Here is a 23,057-nt window from a genome sequence, read left to right as displayed (position 1 = left end):
TGTCGGTTTCGGCGCTAGTCGATCGGTTGAGTAGCTTCCGACTGGTAACTGCTGGACTCGATTTGGGTCTAGGTGTTCGCCATTTCACTCCTAGAAGACTCACGTGTTTGCCGCAGAACCGATTCGTGGTTGTGGGTGAGGGCCGAGGGGCCTTTCAGCGTGGAGATGGCCTGAGCCGGGTGGCTGGAGCCGCCGCAGTAGACTCTCGCTTTGGAGGACTGTCTCTCCCCTCCGTTTCTGCTCCAGGAGCTGGCTTCTGGATAGTTCTTCTAACTTCAGCCATGTCGCCGGCTCCAGGTGCCACCCCAGCGCCTGCCTTGGTCTCCCTGTTGGACCTCAGCGTGGAAGCGCCACTCGTTCGGGGCCTGAGCCTGGTGAGCCAACCTGCCGGGGAGGCTCCTGCCGGGGAGGCTCCGGCCGGGGCGCCGCGTACTTCCTGTCCAGGTATCCGGGATGCTTTGGGGTGGACCTATGAGGAACGTCACAGGGCTCTGTGGACCCGGTCAACAAGGAAGACTTTCCTACCGTGTTTTCCCAGCTTAGGAATCCGTACTGATTCTTTCTGTTGGACACGTTTGTCCCAATATATTTCAACCTTGGGTGGTTCACCGCGCTGGCCCATGAATTGTCGCCCAATAACTCTAGCCGATGTTTATATCTCGTCACATTAATACCACTGCTTTTAAAACTCGGTTCCTAGGTCTGTTTCAAATTGAAGTGGACTCTACTCAGATCTATTCCCCTGTGCTAAATATAAAATAATCTACTGAGTTTTGTACATTAGTTTGACTCTGGCTGAGGTTTGCAGTTTTCTTAGGTTGTCCATTGTAACTGGAACTGTAAGGTGTAAACTGGCATTTAGGGACTGGTTTTATATAGTTGAAAGTAATTTTAATCTGGGAGTTTGTGGCACACACCTGTAATTCCAGCACTGAAGAAACGGAGGCAAGAAAGAGAAGTGACTATACAGTGAGACCTTATCTGAAAAAAAGAAACAAAAACGTTTTCCGTGCTGGAGAACGTTGCTCAGTAGTAGACCTGGGTACCATCCCCAGTACTGCAGAAGTATTATTTTAGGGCTTAAAGACACCTGAAGTGAGGTTTTGGTTAGATATCAAGATGTGGTGCAAAATTCTTGTTTTCCTGGGCGTGTGTTTGCTCATCCTCAAAAGAGGCCACGGTGTACACCCACAGGTTTACTGTTGGGAGCAGGAGGGCCTAAGGGGTTGCCCATTATGCATAAGTGAGGGGGTTTTTTTGGTTTGGTTTGGTTTGGTTTGGTTTTGAGACAGGGTCTTACTACATAGCCTTGGTTGGCCTAGAACTCACTTTGTAGACCAGGCTGACCTCTAACCCATAGAAATCTGTCTGCCTCTGCCTCCCAACTGCATTTGTAAAGAGGTAAGTATACTTCTTTAGCCTTTACTGTGTATCTGAGGGTTTGGAAAACATTGATTCAGGAAGCATTTTCCTGATTGATGCCTCAGTTTTGATATTTACCCTTGCTGGAAGGTTCTTCAGGTGAGTTAGGTAGCACTTAATAGACTGAAAAGGGAGAGGAGTGGGATGCAGCTGATGATACAGAACATGCTCAGGATGTGCGAGGTCTTAAATTAAAGCCCTAATACCAAAAAGAAAAGCATTTAACCTATCATTTGTTTCTACAAGGTTTCCCTAAACAATCCATTTTGTAATTGAAATGGAATGTTTATGTTAATTTTACATGTATCATTTCAAAAGTGTATTTATTGTGTAAAATAGTTACTTTATCATTTATTTCATGATTGCCAGATTGTAAATTCTTGAAAGGCAAAGTCATACCATCTTTTTCTTCTGTATTATCCTCGTAATAGCTATTCAGTATAGTTCTAGGCACTGTGGGCTCACTGTCGGTCGGATATAAACCCTCTTTACTTCCAGTTACCCTGTTCTTTCTTTTTTTGTTTTTGAGACAAGGTTTCTCTGTGTAGACTTGGCTGCTCTGGACTTGCTTTGTAGACCAGGCTGGCCTCGAACTCACAGAGATCCGCCTGCTCTGCCTCCCGAGTGCTAGGATTACCGGCGTGCGCCACCACGCCCGGCCCCAGTTACTCTTTTCTTTTGTTCAGGAGAGAGCACAAGCTCAGGAAGAAAAGTATCTCCATGTTCTCTGGATATTTCCGACAAATTGTTTTGTTCAGCTTGTGACCAGATCTTCCAGAACCAGCAGGAACAGGTAAGGCCAGAGCATGGGGCTGGATGTTAGAAGCAAAAGTGTAGTGGCAGGTGGGAGGAGGTAGGCGTGGTTTACCTGAAGTCAATAAAGAGCCAGACTTGGTGCTAAGCTGGTTATACATCCCAGAGGTGTGGGACTAGCTTTGCCTACTGTACAAGGCCAAGATGGAGTACAGTTCCACTCTCGGTCCCCTTCTCTCCCTTCATACCAGAGAGAACATTATAAGCTTGATTGGCATCGTTTTAACCTAAAACAGCGTCTCAAGAACAAGCCTCTCCTGTCAGCTTCAGACTTTGAAAAGCAAAGCTCCACAGGTGACGCTTGGTGTGGGAAAGCCTGTATGTGGGCAGGAGATAAGGGTGGAAAAGCCCCCAGGGTTTGAATAAAGGTCAAAGGGTGGCCTGTCAACTTGTATATCCCATGTTTGTCGACAGGAGATCTTTCCAGCATCTCAGGATCAGAAGACTCAGACTCAACTAGCGATGAGGACTCGCTGACACTGGATGCGGGGAGGGCTGAATTTGAGAAACCTAAACGACCCCAAGGATTCTACCCTCATCGGGTCCTTTTCAAAAACGCCCAGGGCCAGTTTTTTTATGCCTATCGATGTGTCCTGGGCCCTCACCAGGCAAGTAACAGTGTAGGTTGTGTCATCAATCCCAGCTTTTGTACACTCAACCTAGGTTTTCTTTAGCCAATGTATATTTTGTTTCTTTTGTTCCTTTTGGGTAAGGATAATCTTGAGTTGAAACTGGCCAGAATCTTGAAAGGGTCAAGTGCAATGGGATTAAGCCTAAATTGTGATTCTTCCACTCCCATCTTCCACCACTACAGCTGCAATCCTCAAATATCCTTTGCAGGATGGAAATGAGGCCAAGGTGGTTGCAATGATGATAATGCAAGGGTAACACCTGGTTTCTTGCTCTCAGTCCGTGCAGCATGTGGAGTGTTTTTGTTGCATCTGTTGTCTAGGTTCCCCCAGAAAAGGCAGAATTGCTTGTTCAGAACCTACAAAATGGAGGTCCCAGATATTACGTGGTGCTCATGGCTGCAGCTGGACATTTTGCTGGTTCTGTTTTTCAAGGGTGAGGAGAGGGTGCTGCATGGGGTAAGGATGGACCCCATTAATTGGGGAGCACCGCCTGGTTTCTAGTACCGAGTCTGTGCATCTACAGAAGAGAAGTGGTGGCACACAAAACCTTTCACCGCTATACCGTGCGGGCCAAGCGGGGTACAGCCCAGGGGCTTCAGGATGCCCAGGGTAGGGCATCACGCTCTGCTGGAGCCAACTTGAGGCGCTACAATGAAGCCATGCTATATAAGGTGAGTTAGGCCTCACAGATCGGGCACTCCTCTGATCTCTCGGTTGTTCTGGTTTTCTGGGTAGACAACAGGGACCTCCAGAAATGTCCTCTCATTGTTTCTCTCTATATATCTTTCTTTCCCTGCGTGTGAACAGATGGCCATTGTTTGGTCTGGAGATTTTTTTTTTTAAGACAGCAGGTGAAGATATACTAAGTTGAGTTACTTTCTTTAGGATGTTCGTGACCTGTTGGCAGGGCCAACCTGGGCTAAAGCGCTAGGAGAGGCAGAAACAATACTGCTACGTGCCCCACGCTCTGGCCGGTCCTTGTTCTTTGGAGGCCAGGGAGCACCCCTACAAAGGGATGATTCCCGTCTTTGGGATATCCCCCTCACCACCCGCAGACCCACTTTTGGAGAGCTTCAGCGTGTACTCCATAAACTGACCACCCTGCAGGTGTATGGTGAGCTATTCCAGACCTTGGGACCTCATGTACAGACCTGTGCATCCGTGGAGTCTTCCAGCCCAGGAACTTGCAGCCCAAATGATCTGAGCCGGCTTCTCCACATCTAAGGTTGAGAAAGTTTTTGTGTTTCACAACAGATGAAGACCCTCGAGAATTGGCCAGATTTCACTCACCTGAGACACACTGGAAACCAGTGAAAGAAGAGAGAAAAAAAGCTACTGAGAAAGAAGAAGCAAAGGGCCCCGGTGATGCTGATAAGGCCCTGGGGCAGGATGAAGAATCACTCAAACAAGGTTTGCATACCATCGGGCATTTCCCAATGTGTCTGCATGTCTGCTTTGGAAATGCTGTGGCCATGGCCAGTTCTTATTACTGGGCCATCTACCAGTTTGTAGGTGAGCCCTTAAGCCACGCCCATAGCCATTCACTTATCCTTATGAGCAAGTGTTTGTAAACCAAGTATGCTGTAGTGAGCAAACATTTTTTTCTTTTGTTGTTTTGAGAGTATCTCACTTCATCCCAGACTGGTCTAGAACTCACTATGTAGCCCATACTGGCTTTGAAATCATGGCAGTTTCCCTGGCTCAGCCTGCCAAATTCTGAGATTACACACATGAGCCACCACACCAAGCTGCTTCCTTCCTGGGGCAGGGTCTTTGTTGTCTAGCCCAGGCTGATCTGGAACACTCACTCTCCTGCCTCCAGGTTCTGAATGCTGGGATTATGGGCATGTCCTACCACATCCATCAGCTGAGACATGTTTATAGTGACCCTGCCAAATCTTACTACTGCTCATAGACACTGCTCCAGTACTTAGCATGGAGGGAATGCATTGTTTGAGTTTGGTTGGATGCTGTGTTTTGGGCTAACAGTTGCCCTGTCTGTCCTAGAATTCACCATGTTGACCAGGCAGGCCTCGAACTCTCAGAGTCCACCTGTTTCTGCCTCCCAAGTGCTGGGATTAAAGCCCGTGCTGCCATGCTGGTGTTTCCTCTATCTGTGCTGCCCTAATGCTGCTCATTGGGAAAGTCCAGGCACGGAATAAAAACACTTCATTTCAAGATGATCTGGAATATCTTTTATAAACATAGACCCATCTGAGGATGCCCACATCCACACCCTTTCCCTAGTCCTAACATAGCTCTAACATCATATTTTTTTCCCTAGGTCCAGAGTCTCAAGAAGAAGATGGTTCCCAAGTAGAGTTGGAGCTAGTAGAATTGACACTGGGGACCCTTGATCTTCGTGAATTTGAGGTATTGCCCAAGCGGAGGAGGAGGAAAAAGAAGAAGGAGAGAAGTCAAGACCAGCAGTGTGAGATACGTGTGACTCCTCTTCAGCAACCTCAGGATGAGCCATTCTCACAGCCAGCCCAAAGGGTTACAACCCCAGTAGACACTTTGGTTGATGAGACCAAAGCCTCTGGTCAGCCGGAGCTCTGGGATATGCTTCTAGCTGCTTGCCGAGCTGGGGAAGTTGAGGTGCTAAAGCTGCAGCTAGCCAATGGGCCTGCAGACCCCGGGGTTATGTCCCTACTCAATGCCCCTTTGGGATCTGGTGGCTTTACTCTCCTGCACGCAGCAGCTGCAGCTGGAAGAGGCTTAGTAGTTCGTCTGCTGTTGGAGGCAGGTGCTGACCCCACTGTGCAGTAAGTATTTCCATCCTGAGCCAGTTTTGGTATAGAGAGCATAACGTGGTAGCTCATGTTGGCACTTGATGCTATTTCTTTGGTTGATGCCAGGAAAAACAGGAGGCAAGTTGAACTTGGTTTGGGGTTTTTGTCCTTAGGGACTCTAGGGCTCGGCCACCTTATACTGTAGCAGCTGACAAGTCAACGCGTAACGAATTCCGAAGGTTCATGGAGAAGAATCTCGATGCCTATGATTACAACAAGGCTCGGGTGAGCTGGAAAAGGAGCTACAGGGCGGGGAGCTACAGGGCGGGGGGCATCGTAGGTCCTCACTCAGTCTTTCTACTTCCTTGTAGTTTTACATTATCTTTGGGAAATCTTCCAGGTGCCAGGGCCACTGACCCAAGAGATGGAGGCCCGGCAGGTTACAAGGAAAAAGGAGCAGAAGGCAGCTCGACGGCAGCGGGAGCAACAGCAGCGGAAGCAGAAGGAGCAGGAAGAACTGGAGCAAGAAGAGCAGCGGCGATTTGCTGCCCTCAGTGACCGAGAGAAGGTGAGGCCATAGGTTCTTGCACTGCAAGGCCTCCAGAGGAGCCTCCGTCCCCTCCCCGGCCTGAGCTGTTATTTCCTGAGTGTGCTGTTCACTTCTGGGACTTGTCTGTAACTTCTTTTCTGCTTTGCAGAGAGCTCTGGCTGCGGAACGCCGACTTGCTGCCCAGTTGGGAGCCCCTTGTCCTCCAGTTCCTGACTCCGCAGTTGTCAATGCTGGGTATGGGGCTGGGGGATGAGTCAGAGGGTGGGCTCGTGTGCTGCAGGAGCCATTGGGATAAGGGGAATGAGTTCCTGCATGCTGTGCAGAAGGGTTGTGGAGGGGACTTGAGATTCCCTGGGAGCTTTAAGCACTGGGCAATGCATGGGTGGAAAAGTTGTGGGGTACTTGAGTTGTGGAGTACTTGTCCAGTCATTTTTCTTCCTTTTGTTCAGACGCTGTTGGAGTTGTGGAGGGTCCCTCCAAGGCATCACTCCCTTTCACTACCTCGACTTCTCTTTCTGCTCCACACGTTGCCTCCGAGACCATCGCAGTCAGGCAGGGAGGCCTTCTTCCTGATTTCTTACAGCCACCTGGGGCCAACTCTAGGCCCTGAGGACACATCCAGACCTAGGGCTCCCTTCCTTCTCATGAAGCTCAGCATTGTTTGGAAGATGGGGGTGAAGGACACTCAGGAACCAGGGCAAAGACAGGGCCACAGAGGTGTGTGGAGCCAGTACTGTCTTTGGAATTTAATCACAATAAAGTTTGGAAAGAAAGGTGTATATGTACTTACATTCGGAGGGATTGTAGCCTTTGATGCTTTATGGTCACTGTAGCCAGCACCAAAGGATCTTGCCCTGTGTCCCAGCCTCAAGGGTCATCTTTCAGTGCCCACTTAACTCCATTGGTTCAAATGAACGTTGTGTTTCTGAGAGAAAATAGGTATACCCCCAATGCCAAGTGCTATTGAGGATAGGCTTGTCCAAAAATTGGATTTGGGGGTCATGAGGCGCATTTTCTAGCTCCAGCAATGTGATTTTGTTCATCGATCTACTAAACAGAAGAAGTTTTGGCACGTATAGGGTCTGTTGTGGGCCCCGCTTTGTCCAGTACCGGCCCAAGTTAAACCCATTGATCCACACTTGGCCCTGGTGGAAGGGATAGAAGAGAAAAACCAAGGATCAGCTGCGGAGTGGGGTTACCCCTCTCAAATTTCTGATTAGACTAGTAATTTCTGTTCCCCATTGATTTTTCTTTTAATGTGCCCCCACAATTCCAAACACCACCATCGGTAGTACCTTGGTCCATCCAGGTAGGTAGAGAAATGTGTCCCCAAGTGAGCCCACAACTGAAAACGTTGTGGAATAGAAGGCAGGGACAGCGGGGGGAGCTTGAGGCTGTGCTCTCTTCATCAGCTGCAGGGGGAACCACCATCTCACCAGCTTATCCACTTTGAGAGGGAACATCATCCACTCGGTGAGGATCGTCTGCCCTAGGAGTGGTGGCTCTAACAGGCCCTGTGGGGAAGCGAAGGAGGAGGCACTGAGTCAGGGCTCACACTGCCCCTCATCAAGCTCTGGGTGTCACTGCCATGTCCACATCCTCTGCCTAAGGACAGAAGTCTTCCACTAGGCCCCGCTCTCCAAGAGGTGTGGTGTCAGTAAGCGCACTGGGGAAGGAGAGGCCAAGGCAGCTCACCTTGAAGTCACTGTGGTTAGACCCGAAGCTGAGCCTCCCCATGTTCTCTAGCAATATATCCAGTGTGGCCCCTGCTTTCCCAGTCAAATACAGTTCGTGTTGCAAATTCCGCTCCAGAATGCCCTTGAATACCTGCAGATAGGAGACAGGCTGTGGTGAAGCAGGAGCCCAGCACTCGGCTCTTGGCCACCACACAGCTTGTTTGCAGCTAAGGAGAGCAGTCACCCTATGGCCATCTGTCATGCTGCTGCTGCTCTGCTTTTTGAGACAGGGTCTCTACGTAGTCCAGACTGCCAATATTCACTAGATAGCATTGCCTTGTGATTCCCTGCGTCAGCCTGCTGCATGCTGGGAACGCAGGTATGCCCCATCATGTCCCTAATCATGTTCTCCCTTGTCCCAGCATGTCAGCTTGTAACCATGTGGGCAGACAGGTGGGGAAGGGTTGAAGATTTGGAACATTAAAGCTATAGGGTGTTTGGGGAAGAGATGAAATCGAGATCAGAAATTGGTTGGGAATTAGGTTCTTACCCCATCTACCATCACATAGGCACGGTCATGAACTCCATTATTTGGTACCCAGAATGGTGTTGGTTCAAAAACAGTGTAAGTAAGATAGGTCCGGTACAACATGAAACCATGGTCCTAGATACAGAAGCATCCTTTAAGATGAGCTGGTGATAAGAAGGGCACTGTGAGGAAAATTACTAACTAAAGGGACTTTGGCAGTAGCTGTTGAAGGGGCCTGCCATTCTTGTCAGGTGTGAGCTTATGCCTTACCTGTTTGGCAGCCTCAAAGGTCAATGGCAAAACTGAATGGATGGGGCCATGGGGGCAGAGAAAGTCTAGGAAAGCCAGCAGACTCCCATCCTGTGAGGACAAAGGGCAACCAAACTGCTAAGTTTCTGAATCAAGGGCTGCTCAGGGTAGCTGATTCAGAAAACAATGGTATAAATCAAAAAAGGTGGGGAGAAACTTACCAGGTTCATAGTCAAAGGTCCAAGCTTCATCTTGGGGCTGGGGGGAGGTAAAGGTCCCAACGGGATTTCCTGGAACTGAGCCCAGATTCTCTCAGTAGTCATAAGAAAACCCAAATAATCCAAGGCTCTAAAAGGTTCTTGACCTGGAGCCCAGGGATGGGCTGAGGGAGCCATGAAGACCCTAGCATTTCACATGTGTGATTCCCTATGGGAGTGGGAAACGCTTCACAGAACGCTAAGAGGGCTCTGTTACCCACACAAACACCACCAGTTTGTAGGGCTCCTTTACAATGTGGGCACTCTCCCTTTCCCCCAATTAATAAATGGGCACCTTGCTGATGACATTTCGGATTGCAAAAAGCTTAGGTGTGGGGTCCCCTGCTTCGGATATGGGTGCATCATAGTCATAGCTGGTGGTAATTGGAAGGAAGCGTCCCTTCTCATCAGCACCTGGGTTAAAATAATTGGATTAGTTCAGCAGCATCCTAGGAGATAAACACTAAGCTAAGTGAAGAGCCTTGTGCAGAACATCTGGCCATTGGCAGGAAAATGTAGTCACAGCTACTACACATGCAAACCTCTCCAGCCCAGGATTCTGGCTCCTTGTTTTCCCCCTGCTTCCACCACAGGGATGTTACTCACCATTCCAGTATCCAAAGTTAGTGCCTCCATGGAACATATACCTAAAGTGGGGGTGGATGGGGAGAAAGGGCAAAACTGACTTTCAGAATCTCAACTTTAACCCCCAGCTCCCAGGAACATAGTGTGTCTCCAGTTACATGTTCACACTGGCTCCCAACTTGAGCATTTTTTCTAGTCCTTGGGCTACAGTTGGACTGGGCCGTGTGGAATGATTTTGGCCCCAGTAATCCAGCCAGCCTGTATAGTACTCAGAGTTCACCTAGAGGGAGACGTGAAAAGGGGCCACAGTGAGGCGGGAACAAGCCGGACCCGTTCAGGCCAGACTATCTTTCCCGTTTCCCTTCCTGATGGCCTCTTACCAATGGCCCATGGGGTTCATAATGTCGAAGCATGGAAAATATTTTGGTCATGTTGTCAGCTGCAAAAAGAAACAAGGGTTGAAACAACAACAACAACAACAAATATCACAGAGGGGGCGCCCATGCCCCAGACTCCACTCCCAACCCTTCTTTAGGAGACCTGGGCCAAAATCTATAGTGGTATAGAGTCCCTGGAGGGAGCCGCATTTGAGTCCTAGAGGCCCATCTGTGGTAAAGAGCAGGATCTTGTCGCCTAGTAATGCACGGAAGAGGCCAGCCAAGTGTCTCATGTAATTGTAGTCACAGGCCTTGTAGCTCCCATATTCATTCTCCACCTGCCAGAGAGAGGTGGGAGTCGGGGGGGGGGGGGGGGGAGGGAAGGAAGAATAGCCCAGCTGTGAGACAAAGAAGGGTGAGGGCACCTTGTACCCACTTCTCTTGCCCAGCCCATTTCCCATTCATACCTGAATGCTGATGATGTTGCCCCCATTGTGGTAGAGAAAGGGATATATCTTCGGCAGCAAGACGTTGAACCAGGAGTCCACAGCAGCAAGGAAGGCTACGGGAAGGAGTGATGTGCTTGCCTATTAGGGGCCACTACCTTCATAGCCTTCCACCCCCACCAGCATGCCCGATCCACAGTGCTAACTCTGGGCCATCGCTTCCCTTTCCCTGGATCACAACTAAACCTAGATCATTGACTTTAAAAAAAAAGATTTATTTATAGATTTATTTATTTATTATGTATACAGTGCTCTGCCTACATGTGTGCCTGCCCACCAGAAGAGGACACCAGATCTCATTATAGGTGGTTATGAGCCACCATGTGGTTGCTAGGAATTGAATTCAGGACCTTTAGAAGAGCAGCCAGTGCTCTTAACCTCTGAGCCATCTCTCCAGCCTGACTTTTTTTTTTTAGAGAGATGTATTTATTTATTTTACATATTTGAGTGCTTTGTTTTTCACGCACACCAGAAGAGGAATTCAGATTCCGTTACAGATGGTTGTGAGCCACCATGTGGTTGCTGGGAATTGAACTCAGGACCTCTGGAAGAGCAGTCAGTGCTCTTAACCGCTGAGCCATCTCTCCAGGCTCCGAACATTGACTTTTTTTTAAAAAAGTAATTATTTTTATTAATTTATTTATTTGCGTGTGTATGAGTTTTGCCTGCGTGTATGTCTTTGCATCGTGTGCTTGGTGACTGCAGAGGAGGCCAGAAGATGGGGTTATCCTCTAGAACTGGAGTTACAGTTGTGAGACACCACATGGGTGCTGGAAATAAAATCTGAGTCCTCTAGAACAATCAGTGCTCAGGAGCAGTGACTTAGAGGAAAGAGACTTTCAGAGCACAGGAAACTGTAGCGGTTCCTCAGACTCCATGTAAGAAAAAGGCAAAACACATAGCATGGAGATAGTATATCATCAGCTTGCACCCGAGAGTATTGTGAACTTTCACAGAAGAGTGTGTTTGACCTGTATGGACTCTGATGTAATGAACAGTCCACAGGAGTTCATGCCTTAATTTCTCAACTCCAATAGCAGGGCGTGGTGGCACACGCCTTTAATCCCAGCACTCGGGAGGCAGAGGCAGGCAGACCACTGTGAGTTCGAGGCCAGCCTGGTCTACAAAGCAAGTCCAGGACAGCCAAGGCTACACAGAGAAACCCTGTCTCAAAAAAGAAAAAAAATCTCAACTCCTACTTATTAATTTGATGATTGCCTCAGTGACTTCATCCATGTTATGTCCTCTGTCCAACACATTTTCTCCCATCCTAGTTGATGCTAATTTGTCTTAATTTTTTTCTTTTCTTTCTTTCTTTCTTTTTTTCTTTTTTTGGTTTTTTGAGACAGGGTTTCTCTGTGTAGCTTTGGCTGCCTTGCACTCACTTTCTAGACCAGCTTGCCATCTACATCCCAGAGAGCTGTGATTACAGTCATATGCCACTGTGTCTGGTTTATGCTCATATTTTTACATTTCTTTCTTTCTTTCTTTCTTTCTTTGTTTATTTATTTATGTGTATGTATATGCTATTAAGATATGCCAGCTGAGGGGGCTGGAGAGATGGCTCAGCGGTTAAGAGCACTGACTCTTCCAGAGGTCATGAATTCAATTCCCAGCAACCACATGGTGGCTCACAGCCATCTATAATGAGATCTGGTGCCCTCTTCTGGCCTGAAGGTGTACATGCAGGCAGAGCATGTATACATAAATAAACAAACACAATCTTAAAAAAAAAATAAAGGTATGTTAGCTGAGAGCTGATTTGGACCAACAAATAGTTAAATTTAATGTTGTTGAGAGTAACACTAGTGGTGTGTGTGTGTGTGTGTGTGTGTGTGTGTGTGTGTGTGTGTACATATGTGCCATGGCAATGTGTGAAAACCAACCAGGAGTCAGTTTTCTTCTTCAACCATTTGGATCCCAATCATCAAACTCAGGTCATCAGGCTTAGTGACAGGCTTTATTTATTTATTTATTTATTTATTTATTTATTTATTTATTTAATGTATGAGTGCTCTATCTGGATGTCACCTGCATGCCAGAAGAGGGCATCAGATCTCAGTATAGATGGTTGTGAGCCACCATGTGGTTGCTGGAAACTGAATCAGGACCTCTGGAAGAGCAGACACTGCTCTTAACACCTGAGTCATCTCTCCAGCCCAGTGACAGGCATTTTCACTCACGCCTTAATTCATATTTTTAGACAGAGTCTTCTTGTAGCCCTGACTGTCTTGGAACTCACTATGTAAATCAGATTGGCCTTGAACTCAGAGATCCACCTGCCTCTGCCTCCTGAGTGCTGGGATTGATGGTGTTATGCTGCCACACCAACTAAGTCTTCCATTTTGTTGTAAATTTTCTGGCTAAAGCCCCTAAACCAGAAGTGGTATCCCATGACTGCAATCCCAGCACTGGATGATAAGGAATTCAAGGCCATTCTCTTCTCTCAACAAGACTGAGGCCATCCTGGACCACTAGTCTCTCTCAAAACAAGCAAACAAGCTTCTACTGCCCCCTTCATACAGTCTCTTTCATGTACTTCACAAATCATACATGACATTTGTGTCCTTAACTGTTGCACTAATGGCAGGACTCAGTGTTGTTGAAGCATCCCTGGCCATGAGGAAAAAGAAAGCTTAGCAAATAGCAGAGTTTCTGAGTAGATTCAGTGAAAGGTATTTTAAAGGACATTTAAAATGTTTTGTTTGTTTCTTTGTTTGAGACAGGGATTCACTTTGTAGACCAGCCTGGCCTTAAACTCACAGCAATCTGCCTGCCTCTGCTTTACTGAGTGCTGGGTTTACAGGTGTGATGCCATATCCAGCCCATTTTTTTTTTTTAAATCTTAAATTAAGGCTAGAGCGATGGCTCAGGAGTTAGGAGCACTGAATGTTCCTCAACCCAGGTTCAATTCCCAGCACCCACATGGTAGCTCAAAACTATCTGTAACTCTAATATCTGACACCTTCACACAGACCTATATGTGTGAAGCAGGTGAAACAACAATGCATTGAAAACAACAACAACAACAACAGAAAAACAAAAACAGGGCTGGAGAGATGGACCAGAGGTTAAGAACACTGTCTGCTCTTCTGAGTTCCTGAGTTCAATTCCCAGCAACCACATGGTAGCTCACAACCATCAATATGAGATCTAATGTGCACTGTCTACATAATAAATAAGTCTTAAAACAAACAAACAAACAAACAAACAAAAACATTAAAAAAATATATCCCAGCACTCTGGGAGGCAGAGGCAGGAGCATCTCCGTGAGTTTGAGGCCAGCCTGGTGTACAAAGAAAGTCCAGACAGCCAAGGCTCCACAGGGAAACCCTGTCTTAAAAAACAAAACAAAGCCGGGCAGTGGTGGCGCATGCCTTTAGTCCCAGCACTCGGGAGGCAGAGCAGGTGGATCGCTGTGAGTTCGAGGCCAGTCTGGTCTACAAAGTGAGTCCAGATGGCCAAGGCTACACAGAGAAACCCTGTCTCAAAAAACCAAAACCAAAACAAAACAAAACAAAATCACTACCACCACCAACAAAAACACAAAAACCTATTTTAAAACCATTAAATCATTTAATTATTTTTCTTCTTATATTTTACATAAAGGAAGCCCATCCAGGCACATATGAAACCACATTTATTCACTCAACAACATGGGAGCTGACTATACTTCAAGCACTGGTGTAGGTGTTTAGAAGGATGGATAAAGACAGAAAGAACCCCTGTCTTATGGATTCTCTCTCGAGTGGAAGCAGACAATAAAAACATGAGAGAAACTACATAGTGTGCTAGTGCTGAGAAGACCAAGGCAGGAAAGGTTCAGTATGGAATGCTTAAAATGTAGAAGGTGGCAGGAAGTATCACGGGAGGTGATTTCTGCAGCAGGGCTGAAGGAACACTGCATGCAAAAGCCTTGAGGCTGTAAGTATGAAAACAGCAATGCAGGCAGAATGGCCAGGGCCAGGTGAGCAAGGCAGCAGGGCAGACACCAAGGAGGCAGGCCCAGGGCCTGGAGGCTGGTTAAGGAGCATGCGTTTCCTATTGAAGGAGACGAGAGTTTATTAGGGAGGTTTAAGCGGATTTATGACTTGACCCAAGATGTATGTTTAAACTGGTTTCACAGAACCCCACTAGCTGCTACAGATTACACAGGAGAGAAGGCCAGCAAGGAAAAGCAATGAGGATGGTAAGATGCCAGCGAGGGGAGGTTTGGACCAGTAGGTGGCAGCGGAAGTGACCAGAGAGAGTTAAATTCAGTGTTGATGAGAGTCATGCTGACCAGCTTGTCTAATGGCCTGAATGTAGGGGGACAGGAAAGAATGTGAATACAGGAGAGGTGTTCACTACAGGGCTTAGAGTGCTTGGGGGAGAGGGGACTGGGGTGCTGAGATGGGAAGAGTCTGGAAACAGGCAGCTGGTTTGAAAGGCCATACTAGAAACTTAGTTTCAGCAGTATCATTGCACCTTTTATTTGTCTAAATAGAGAAGAAGAGTAGGAGTTAAGCGTGCGTGGGGAAATTGTGGGAAAGGCCCTCAGAGAGACATACATACTTGAAAGAAAACACAGGTCAGTTCTATCACACAAATGGATGAGATTACCTCGAGAACATAAGTAGAAAAGAGATCTATCCAAGGCCTGAGTCCTGAGGCAGTCCAGGACACAGACGAGAGGGAGATGGACAGACACACTGGCTGCTCAGAAAGCTTGTGAGGCAAGTGAAGCATCATTAAAGAAAGACTGGACTTTGTGGCTTTATTTTTCCTAAGGTACTTTCACTGTATAGACTAGGCTGCCCTGAATGCTAGACCAGCTTGCCTCAGCCTTCCCAGTGCTGAGGTTTCAGGCATGCACCACCAGGCTCCCTTAGAAGACTGAAGGACAGAGTGATAGTCTGCTGAGTGCTGCTGACTAATCAAGAGGCACAAGGCTGCCAGATCACTGTGAAATTTACAACTAGTGGTCTTGAACAAAACAGAAACTGCATGCTGGCATTCTGTTAACCTCATCACTTTCTGCCCAGTTATTTAGGCTTTGGAAATACTGTAAGGAACATTCTAGTACCCTATCCCCCAAACATGTCCATTTGTGCCTCTAACCTCTTCTATTTTCCTGAATAAGCAATATTATCTTGATTGGCCAGAAAATTGATTTCTTTTTCCACCTGGCCTCCATCTGGCCTGCTCTTTCAATAATTGCTCCCAAACTGTCTCTTAGGTCTGCTCTCTTCTTTCCTTTTTTTTTTTTTTGTTGTTGTTGTTTTTGTTTGTTTGTTTGTTTTTGTTTTTCGAGACAGGGTTTCTCTGTGTAGCCTAGGCTGTCCTGAACTCACTTTGTAGACCAGGCTGACCTTGAACTCACAGCAATCCTCCTGCCTCTGCCTCCTAAGTGCTGGGATTAAAGGTGTGCGCCACCACACCAGGCTTTATTTATAGCTTTGAAAAAACAACTGTCTCTGTTACAAGGACTCTGGTAGCCCATGCTGGCTTCCAACGTGCCCTGTAGTGGAGGGTGGTCTTGAAGTCCTGATCCTCCTGTCACTACCTTGTAAGTGCTGGGATTATTGTGTGCATCCCATGCCTGCTGTGCACCTCACACTACTATGAGTTTTATTTTGCAGAGACTAGACCTCTCAGTTCCCAGTGGCTAGCAGTGTGGTAGACGTGAAGGAAAGAATAAACGCATGACCTCCAAGTGAGGGATGGCCTCTTGTTCAGGCACTCAAATCTATCTCAACTCACCTGGATCTGAGGTTCTCAGAAGAATATTAGGTTTTCGAAGCAACCAAGATGGGAGACCTCCCTTGAGAAAAACATAAAAGCAACATATAAGCACGTAGGGGGCTTTGTTTTGACACAGGGTTTCACTCTGTAGCCCAGGCCAGCCTCAACCTTAAACAACAGTCTTCCTGTCTCAGCCTCCCAAGTGTTGGGATTACAGGATAAGCCTCCTCTTGAGCTACAGATAGGTCTTGTTTTGGAGTGCATTGTTCGGTTGGAGGTGAGGGGGGAGTGGGGGTGGGGAGGGGGTGGGGGTAAAACGAGAGGGAGTTGAGTGTAGTGCTGGAACTGGCCCCTAAAGTATGGGCGGAAAAGAGTGCTTGGAAGCCACCAATACCTCCACCTGAGGTTCTGCCCTTCTTAACTAACTCACCATCTCCCACTCTGCACAGATGTAAGGTCCTGGTCTCAGTATGACTAACAGGTTCGCTTTAGCAGCCTCATTCAGAAAGGCAATAAGGTCCCGGCTGCCGTTAAAGTTATAGACCCCAGGCTCCGACTCGTGGTAGTTCCAGGGCACGTAACTGAGAAAGGAAGACGTTAGCAGAATCCAGAGGTACCTAGGAGACTCAGGCCTTGAAGAGAAGCAGCTAGGAAGTGGTTCCAGGCTGCCCTTTCCCACCCTTGCCTGAGGAGTCCTGAGGCTCAAACCCTTTTCAAACCCACTTTTCCAGGGGACCCGGTTGATGAAAGGGTAAACCGCGCTTTCACAAAGCTCTCTCAAGCACTTCTTACAACTGTACAGCGTTGAGGCCGCTCATTCGCATCTTGAGAAGCCGATCCGCCCAAAGTACCCGAGGTACGCGAAAGTAGTGCAGGCTGCCAGAAATGTAGCGGAACGGGACCCCGTCTAAGAGGAATCTGTCATGCTGCCGATCCACTACGAAGGAGCGAGTGGCTCTCCCTTTTGCCTGCAGGGGAGACCGCCTGGCTCAGCAGAAATCTAGAGTGAGGGTCAGTGTCTGCCAAGCGCTTAAGAGATAAAACTGGCCCTGTCCGTGGTTGACCGTGTGTCCTCTGCCGGATCTGCTTCCCTCTTTCCACACCCATACCGGCAGCTCGACCTCCCAGTTTACCTGGCACAGCAGGGGCGGTAGCACAAGCCACAGTAGCAGGGAGGGCAGGTCCGGCGGCATCTTCCGAGTCACGAGTCACGGCACTTACAGGGTTCTTCTACTTGGCGAGGGCTGTCCCACCCGTCACATCACGTGTCGGATTCCTGGGAGGGAACCTCATCAAGCAAAGGGGCAGAGACCACCTCAAGTTTTCAGGCAGTTAACCCGGACTTTGCCTTTTGCCTGCAGTCATCCACCATATCCACTAGTTTGTAAAATCCTCTACGTGTTACTCTTCAAACTGCTGTTCACAATCAGCATCATCAGCATCACCGGGGAGCTTGTTAGAAATGCAGAATCTCGGGGCCCTACTCCAGGCCTATAGAAGTAGAATCTGTATTTTAACAAGAAGCCTTGCTCTTCTACACTGAACTCTCTGAGGGCTGATAGGACGTCTTCAATCTTCGTGACTAGCAAACTGTCTAGTTCATATCAGGTTAAATCTATAAGAATGGTAGCAGTAGGGGTAAAATAGGTTCAGAAATATCGGAAAACATAAAAAATCTTCATGGTGACCACAATTATGGAAAGGGGAAACCGGGGTACAAGGGGCCTAGTCACTGTATCATTTTTGGAGGTACACTCCTTTCCAATATATCTCTACCTGTCTAGCAAAAGATGTGCAAAGGCTTGGAAGTCTAATTTTCCATTTATCCTGCCTTCACAGCTGTGGATTTGAGGATCAGGGTAGAAAATACTATTATTCCTGATTATTGACACACATTGAAGGCTATATGTCAAATATTATATGAAAGACATCTCATTTAATCTTAAAACACCCATGAAATAATCCTTATTCTCATCTTACATACGAGGAAAATGAAAGTTAGAAATATTAAGTGGCTGTTCAAAGTCACAACCAGTTCAGTAGAGCTGGGATTGGAACTAGTCAGTTTGGCTTCACAATTCACAGCACTTAGCCATTTTAAGTACTGTCTTACATCTGAGAAAAGTGGGAATCTGAGAAACTAAAATAACTTGCTGGAGGTCACAGAGCTAGGAGACTGTTTAGGACCAGATTGAGAAACTGGCACTCTGGTTCTAGGGCGCACTCCAACACTAGCTAAGGCAGTGAAACATAGGCATGAGCCCCGAAAGTGTTACGGGATAAGACCTCCAGGCATCTAAGGACCAGCACCAGCTCCTCTCTGGACCCTCCTCCAAGCTACACTGTTGTAAGCCACTTTCTCACCCCAGCTTGCGGGAGTTATGAGACCTCCTACCTCCGACATTGGGGGTACGGAGGTCCTAAGGGCCCCAAGGCAAGAGCCCGGCTTTGCTACAAGCCCCTGAGTCTTGACTCTTACAGAAGGTCAAGTGGGAACCCTAAGTGAGATAGAGAAACCATTCCACCCCAAGTCTAGCCGGGCCCCGTCTCTCACTTCCGGGTCCCCACATCCTCTTGCCGCCTCTTGCTGCTAGGATACGGCGGGCCGTTACTTCGACGCGAGATGATGACGTCACCGGGACTTCCGCTCCCAGGCCCCTCGCTCGGACCTGAGCCAGGTCAGTGAGGAGTGTGTACCGGCAGACCCTCGGCTTGCTCCCAGTCGGCAGAGGGAGGGATCGGCTAGAGGTGGGCTCGAGTCTCGCATCTCCTGCGCGGCCACGCCATGCTCAGTCGGCGTGAGAGTTGGACCTGGCTGAAGGTGGGCCGGGGTTGAAAGAAGCGGCCTGGTAAGACGCAGCGTGCGTGGCCTGAGGCTTTGGGGTGCCAAAACTCAGTCTTCTTAGCTCTGGAGGTCGCCAGGCCTCTTTTGTTTAGACGGCCTGAGCTTCTCCGCATTTGGTACTTCTGTGGCTGTCAGGATTGTTTCTTGACCAGCGGCGACGTACTGTTTTCATTCCAGCATGGTCCGCTGGTCCCCCAGCCCATCGCCTGGAAGAGCCCACTCCTCCTGGAAGAAAGACCGTCCTTGAAGAGGATGACTGAGAAGTTATGGGCCACGCACTGTGTGTCTGCTCCCGGGGGACTGTCATCATTGACAATAAGCGTTACCTCTTCATCCAGAAATTGGGGGAGGGGTGAGTGTTTGGAAGTCACTTAGCTAGTCCCAGGTCACTTAGGGACAGTGGTCTGTCTGCCTTATAGTCTACCTCACCCGACCGCTTAGCTGAATGGGTCAACAAAGTGGATTCTGGACCCCAGCCTCCCGGATCCACCTTGTGTGACCCTAAGTATGGTTTCTTCTGCTTAAACAGAGATGATGATAATGCCTCACCGATGGACTTGAGAGAACTAAGTGATATAGTATATTTTTAAAAATGTGTCACTCGGTGGCCTGGCTCATGTGCAATTGACAAATGTTGGTTGCTATGTCAAATTAACCGAATGTCTTGTGTTCAGACCAGAGGGGACTCAGTGATTCGTGTCCCTGCTCTTAGGAGCTCAGACCCTAATAGTCTTGAAACTATATGAAAGCCACATCTTGGGAGGGTTTTCTAGTCCATGTGAGAGGTGCTCCTCCCTAAGGGAATTCCTGTGAGTCCAAGCCATGTGGCAGATGACCTTGGTCCTTCACTGACCCCCCTTTGACCCACAGTGGGTTCAGCTATGTGGACCTGGTGGAGGGGTTACATGACGGACACTTCTACGCCCTGAAGCGAATCCTGTGTCATGAGCAGCAGGACCAAGAAGAGGCACAGCGAGAGGCAGACATGCATCGCCTCTTCCAGCATCCAAACATCCTTCGCCTCATGGCTTATTGTCTGAAAGAACGGGGTGCAAAGCATGAAGCCTGGCTGCTGCTACCCTTCTTCAAGGTCAGAAAGGCTGCTGGTTACAGGAGGGATTGAAACAGCCCTACCCAAATATAAGCAGGCTAGGAACACATGCCCTGGTTATGACCATGTTATATTTGGGGCTTAGAGGACCATAGGGTCCTACGTGAACTCGACATCCCGGGACACTTTGAAGAGGCTTCAAAAACATCGCCACACAAACTTGTGTTGTAGAGAGGTACGCTGTGGAATGAGATAGAAAGGCTGAAGGACCAAGGCAACTTCCTGACTGAAGACCAAATCCTCCCGTTGTTGCTGGGTATCTGCCGAGGCCTTGAGGCCATTCATGCCAAAGGTTATGCGCACAGGTCAGTGGGAGGGCCCTATGCTCTTATCAGGGCCAGGGCTCTTATCAAGAACCGTGCTAAGAAAAATCGGGGTTTCTCTGCACTCTCCCCCATAGTGCTCCTTGGTATCTGGGCTTCCCTGCCCAGGATGCCTTTGGATCATTTTCACTTCCCTCTAGGGACCTGAAGCCCACCAATATTTTGCTTGGTGATGAGGGGCAGCCGGTTCTAATGGACTTGGGTTCTATGAATCAAGCGTGCATCCAGGTGGAGGGCTCACGCCAGGCCCTAGCTCTACAGGTAAGAGAGTTTCCAGGTTCTTTTGGCCGTCTCCTCCCCATCCCCAGCTCATTCTGATGCATGCACCACTTTGGTCACATGATAAGGCTTATGCTCCACTTTTGAGCTCTGGGGACACTGTTCCAGGACTGGGCGGCCCAGCGGTGCACCATCTCCTACCGGGCACCTGAACTCTTTTCTGTGCAGAGCCACTGTGTCATCGATGAGCGGACTGATGTCTGGGTGAGGAGCATGTGGGTGGGGAACTGGGTGGGGAAGGGTGTGGCATGGAGTAATAGGAAGGAGACCTTTGCTTTCTGTTGCGTGAACCCCAGAACCACAGTGTGTCCCCATACCTCTCCCTTCCTTCCTGGACCCATCACCGAGACGTTCTCAGGAAGCCGTGCAGTCTCTGTGGCTGAACTGCCAGGGGCAGCGGCTAAGCAGGGGCTGTGGAGGCTTCCTGCTAACAGAGTTCCTCTGGGTCAGGTTGGCATATCTTTAGCTTACATGGTCTCCTTTTACCATAGCAATAAGGAGCGAGCTGCCATTTCTCACCTACCAGAAACTAACCAAATTCTGCTTAGTCCCTAGGCTGTGTGCTTTATGCCATGATGTTTGGGGAAGGCCCCTATGATATGGTGTTCCAGAAGGGTGACAGTGTGGCCCTTGCTGTGCAGAATGAACTCAACATCCCACAAAGCCCCAGGTGAGCAGTAAGGGACACCAAGTGTGGCAGAGTTTTACCTGGTTGGCCAAGTTGGGATCTTAGCCTGGACTGGAACCTTCAGGCCTCTGCCCTCCACTTCCCACAGGCACTCTTCAGCACTGCGGCAGCTTTTGGCCTCTGTGATGACTGTGGACCCCCAGCAGCGCCCCCACGTTCCTGTCCTCATCAGTCAGTTGGAGGTGTTGCAGCCACCAGCTCCTGACCAGCACACCACCCAAATCTGACCAAACCAGTGGGCATGTTGGGAAGACGACCCTGAAACACCCTCATCGGAACTCCTTCCGTTCTACTCAGGATGGCTCATACAGCTAGGGGCAAGGATGGCGGGTCCTAGTATGTTCTGCTCTTTTATCCGAAGACCTGGGCAAGGAGCCTAGGGTGAGTTGGGAGAAAGTGAACCAGAAAATATGGCTCAACTGGGTTGCTGGGTGCACATCATGTTCTGCCTCCAAATCTGGGAGCAGGAGAATAGGTAAACAGAATAAAGTGAAAACAAACCATGTGTATTTTAGGTCAATGTGTCTGGAGGGAAAGGAGAATGAATTGGCTGATTTGGTGTCAGGACGCAGATGTGCTTAAGATCTGGCTGCTTGACAGCAGGAGGGTCCTTAAGCTTGCCTTAGTCAAAACCAGAGAAGCCCCAGCCTGAGCTGGTTCCTCCCTGTGCCACGAGTGGAAGCAGGGGCCCCTTGAAAACACTTTTTGTCATTCGTTCCCAGGGTGGGTTGCTTAGTCAGAACAGCTCCGCTCAGCAGGTTTGCCAAGTCCATGACCTCTGGGTGGAAGCACACCAGGTCTCCCTTCTCAGCAGCGGAGGACAAAGGGAGTGAAGCTGGCAGCCATTTTTCCAGTCTCCCTGACTATTCTAGCTCACACATGGTTAATAATTGATGAGGCTACTAGCCTGTGGCAGCATCCAGCAGCCACTTCCTGCCCCATTTGCTGAGTAAACAGACACCCTGCCTTAGCTGGGTTTTAAACCCGTTCCTCAGGGAAGGGCACTGCGTCCCTGAATCACCAGGGAGGGGAGGCAAGGGCAGGGTTGGTGCTCCTGTTCTGAAGACTTTGAAGCTTCCTCCCCCAAGCCATGACCACCCCTAAGTGCTGACGTCAACAAGAGTCCTAGGGTGCCTATTAGTGAAGTCTAATTTTTCCCTAGGGTCCAGGCAGGAGGCACCCGCCTCGAGCAGAGGGTGAAGCCAAAAGAAAGCACAAACAGAGGGGAGACGACCTGACTTTTAATAGCATAGCTCCAGCCCAAGAAAGCAAGATAGACAGCAAGCTATGCAAAGCTGCCGGAGGTGCAATGGCACAAACAACTAGGAGGTTGCCCTTGTTCCTGCCCATCCCCCAAGTTTGTGAAGTGGCTCTATGCCCAGGAACTTTGGTCCTGCCCATCCCCCCACCCCCAAGCCCTCAGTGTTCAAAGAAGCCTGGGCCAAGCTTTGCTTCTATGGCAGTTGAAAGAAGCAGCATCAAGAATAAAGCAGTCCAACTATCGATCACAGAAACTGCCAGGCATCAGTTCCTATTTGGAAAAGTGAAGACTTGTATCTTGCAATAGTTTGTAGCTAGACAGACAGGTCCAGGATTTGGTCCTTATTTCTGTCCTATCCTGGGAGTCCTTAGGACCTTACATCAAAGTCCTTAGGTTCATACTTTCTGAGGCTCAATGCAGGGCCCCTTGTCAAGTCTCACCTTCAGCCACGTAAGAGTAAAATAAAAGGTCACCAGCAGCAAATAGGAGGTAGCAGCC

At 48.6% G+C, this 23,057-nt stretch overlaps 3 protein-coding genes across 9 annotated transcripts; 2 read left to right on the top strand and 1 right to left on the bottom strand.

The window, feature by feature from the left end:
- ANKZF1 (ankyrin repeat and zinc finger peptidyl tRNA hydrolase 1) lies at window positions 1–6,922 on the top strand. 3 transcript variants are annotated; one of them, XM_084778494.1, is made up of 13 exons: window positions 1–444; window positions 2,109–2,215; window positions 2,427–2,529; window positions 2,650–2,843; window positions 3,188–3,300; window positions 3,391–3,538; window positions 3,753–3,981; window positions 4,122–4,277; window positions 5,152–5,632; window positions 5,773–5,884; window positions 6,000–6,167; window positions 6,314–6,383; window positions 6,599–6,922. In XM_084778494.1, exons 1-13 carry the CDS (start codon window positions 282–284, stop codon window positions 6,757–6,759), a joined length of 2,205 nt encoding a protein of 734 aa, XP_084634620.1. In that variant the 5' UTR covers window positions 1–281; the 3' UTR covers window positions 6,760–6,922. The 3 variants fall into 3 exon arrangements, with proteins under 3 accessions (XP_084634620.1, XP_084634621.1, XP_084634619.1); XM_084778493.1 differs by having other exon boundaries at window positions 3–444; window positions 6,298–6,383; XM_084778495.1 differs by lacking the exon at window positions 3,391–3,538 and having other exon boundaries at window positions 3,154–3,300; window positions 6,298–6,383.
- Window positions 6,868–18,744, bottom strand: GLB1L (galactosidase beta 1 like). 3 transcript variants are annotated; one of them, XM_084778491.1, is made up of 17 exons: window positions 18,607–18,744; window positions 17,186–17,328; window positions 16,845–17,020; window positions 16,483–16,633; window positions 16,071–16,131; window positions 10,290–10,384; window positions 9,986–10,160; window positions 9,826–9,884; window positions 9,604–9,725; window positions 9,467–9,507; window positions 9,156–9,274; window positions 8,825–8,899; window positions 8,625–8,714; window positions 8,376–8,489; window positions 7,845–7,976; window positions 7,445–7,663; window positions 6,868–7,294 (listed from the first exon to the last, which is right to left on the bottom strand). In XM_084778491.1, exons 2-17 carry the CDS (start codon window positions 17,243–17,245, stop codon window positions 7,031–7,033), a joined length of 1,953 nt encoding a protein of 650 aa, XP_084634617.1. In that variant the 5' UTR covers window positions 17,246–17,328; window positions 18,607–18,744; the 3' UTR covers window positions 6,868–7,030. The 3 variants fall into 3 exon arrangements, with proteins under 3 accessions (XP_084634617.1, XP_084634618.1, XP_084634616.1); XM_084778492.1 differs by lacking the exon at window positions 18,607–18,744 and adding an exon at window positions 18,448–18,588; XM_084778490.1 differs by lacking the exon at window positions 18,607–18,744 and having other exon boundaries at window positions 17,186–18,398.
- Window positions 18,656–21,801, top strand: STK16 (serine/threonine kinase 16). 3 transcript variants are annotated; one of them, XM_084778534.1, is made up of 8 exons: window positions 18,656–18,730; window positions 19,075–19,249; window positions 19,768–19,987; window positions 20,180–20,313; window positions 20,472–20,592; window positions 20,719–20,814; window positions 21,159–21,280; window positions 21,387–21,801. In XM_084778534.1, exons 2-8 carry the CDS (start codon window positions 19,164–19,166, stop codon window positions 21,523–21,525), a joined length of 918 nt encoding a protein of 305 aa, XP_084634660.1. In that variant the 5' UTR covers window positions 18,656–18,730; window positions 19,075–19,163; the 3' UTR covers window positions 21,526–21,801. The 3 variants fall into 3 exon arrangements, with proteins under 3 accessions (XP_084634660.1, XP_084634661.1, XP_084634659.1); XM_084778535.1 differs by having other exon boundaries at window positions 18,699–18,800; XM_084778533.1 differs by having other exon boundaries at window positions 18,724–18,901.
- The last annotated feature ends 1,256 nt before the right edge of the window (window positions 21,802–23,057 follow it).

The sequence above is a fragment of the Acomys minous genome (assembly GCF_964271855.1).
Source record: "Acomys minous genome assembly, chromosome: 4".
Taxonomy (NCBI): domain Eukaryota; kingdom Metazoa; phylum Chordata; class Mammalia; order Rodentia; family Muridae; genus Acomys; species Acomys minous.
Note: the sequence above shows the minus strand (reverse complement) of the source record. Positions and strands in the feature narration are given on the sequence as shown.

Coding starts and splice junctions, on each gene's coding strand:
- ANKZF1 (XM_084778494.1), top strand. CDS start 282: ATGTCGCCGGCTCCAGGTGCCACCCCAGCGCCTGCCTTGGTCTCCCTG. Junction 2,844..3,187: donor GTGTCCTGGGCCCTCACCAG/GCAAGTAACAGT, acceptor TCTGTTGTCTAG/GTTCCCCCAGAAAAGGCAGA. Junction 6,384..6,598: donor TCCGCAGTTGTCAATGCTGG/GTATGGGGCTGG, acceptor CCTTTTGTTCAG/ACGCTGTTGGAGTTGTGGAG.
- GLB1L (XM_084778491.1), bottom strand. CDS start 17,245: ATGCCGCCGGACCTGCCCTCCCTGCTACTGTGGCTTGTGCTACCGCCC. Junction 9,275..9,466: donor TAACTTTGGATACTGGAATG/GTGAGTAACATC, acceptor ATTTTAACCCAG/GTGCTGATGAGAAGGGACGC. Junction 7,295..7,444: donor ACCTACCTGGATGGACCAAG/GTACTACCGATG, acceptor CCCTTCCACCAG/GGCCAAGTGTGGATCAATGG.
- STK16 (XM_084778534.1), top strand. CDS start 19,164: ATGGGCCACGCACTGTGTGTCTGCTCCCGGGGGACTGTCATCATTGAC. Junction 20,593..20,718: donor GCCAGGCCCTAGCTCTACAG/GTAAGAGAGTTT, acceptor ACACTGTTCCAG/GACTGGGCGGCCCAGCGGTG. Junction 21,281..21,386: donor AACATCCCACAAAGCCCCAG/GTGAGCAGTAAG, acceptor CACTTCCCACAG/GCACTCTTCAGCACTGCGGC.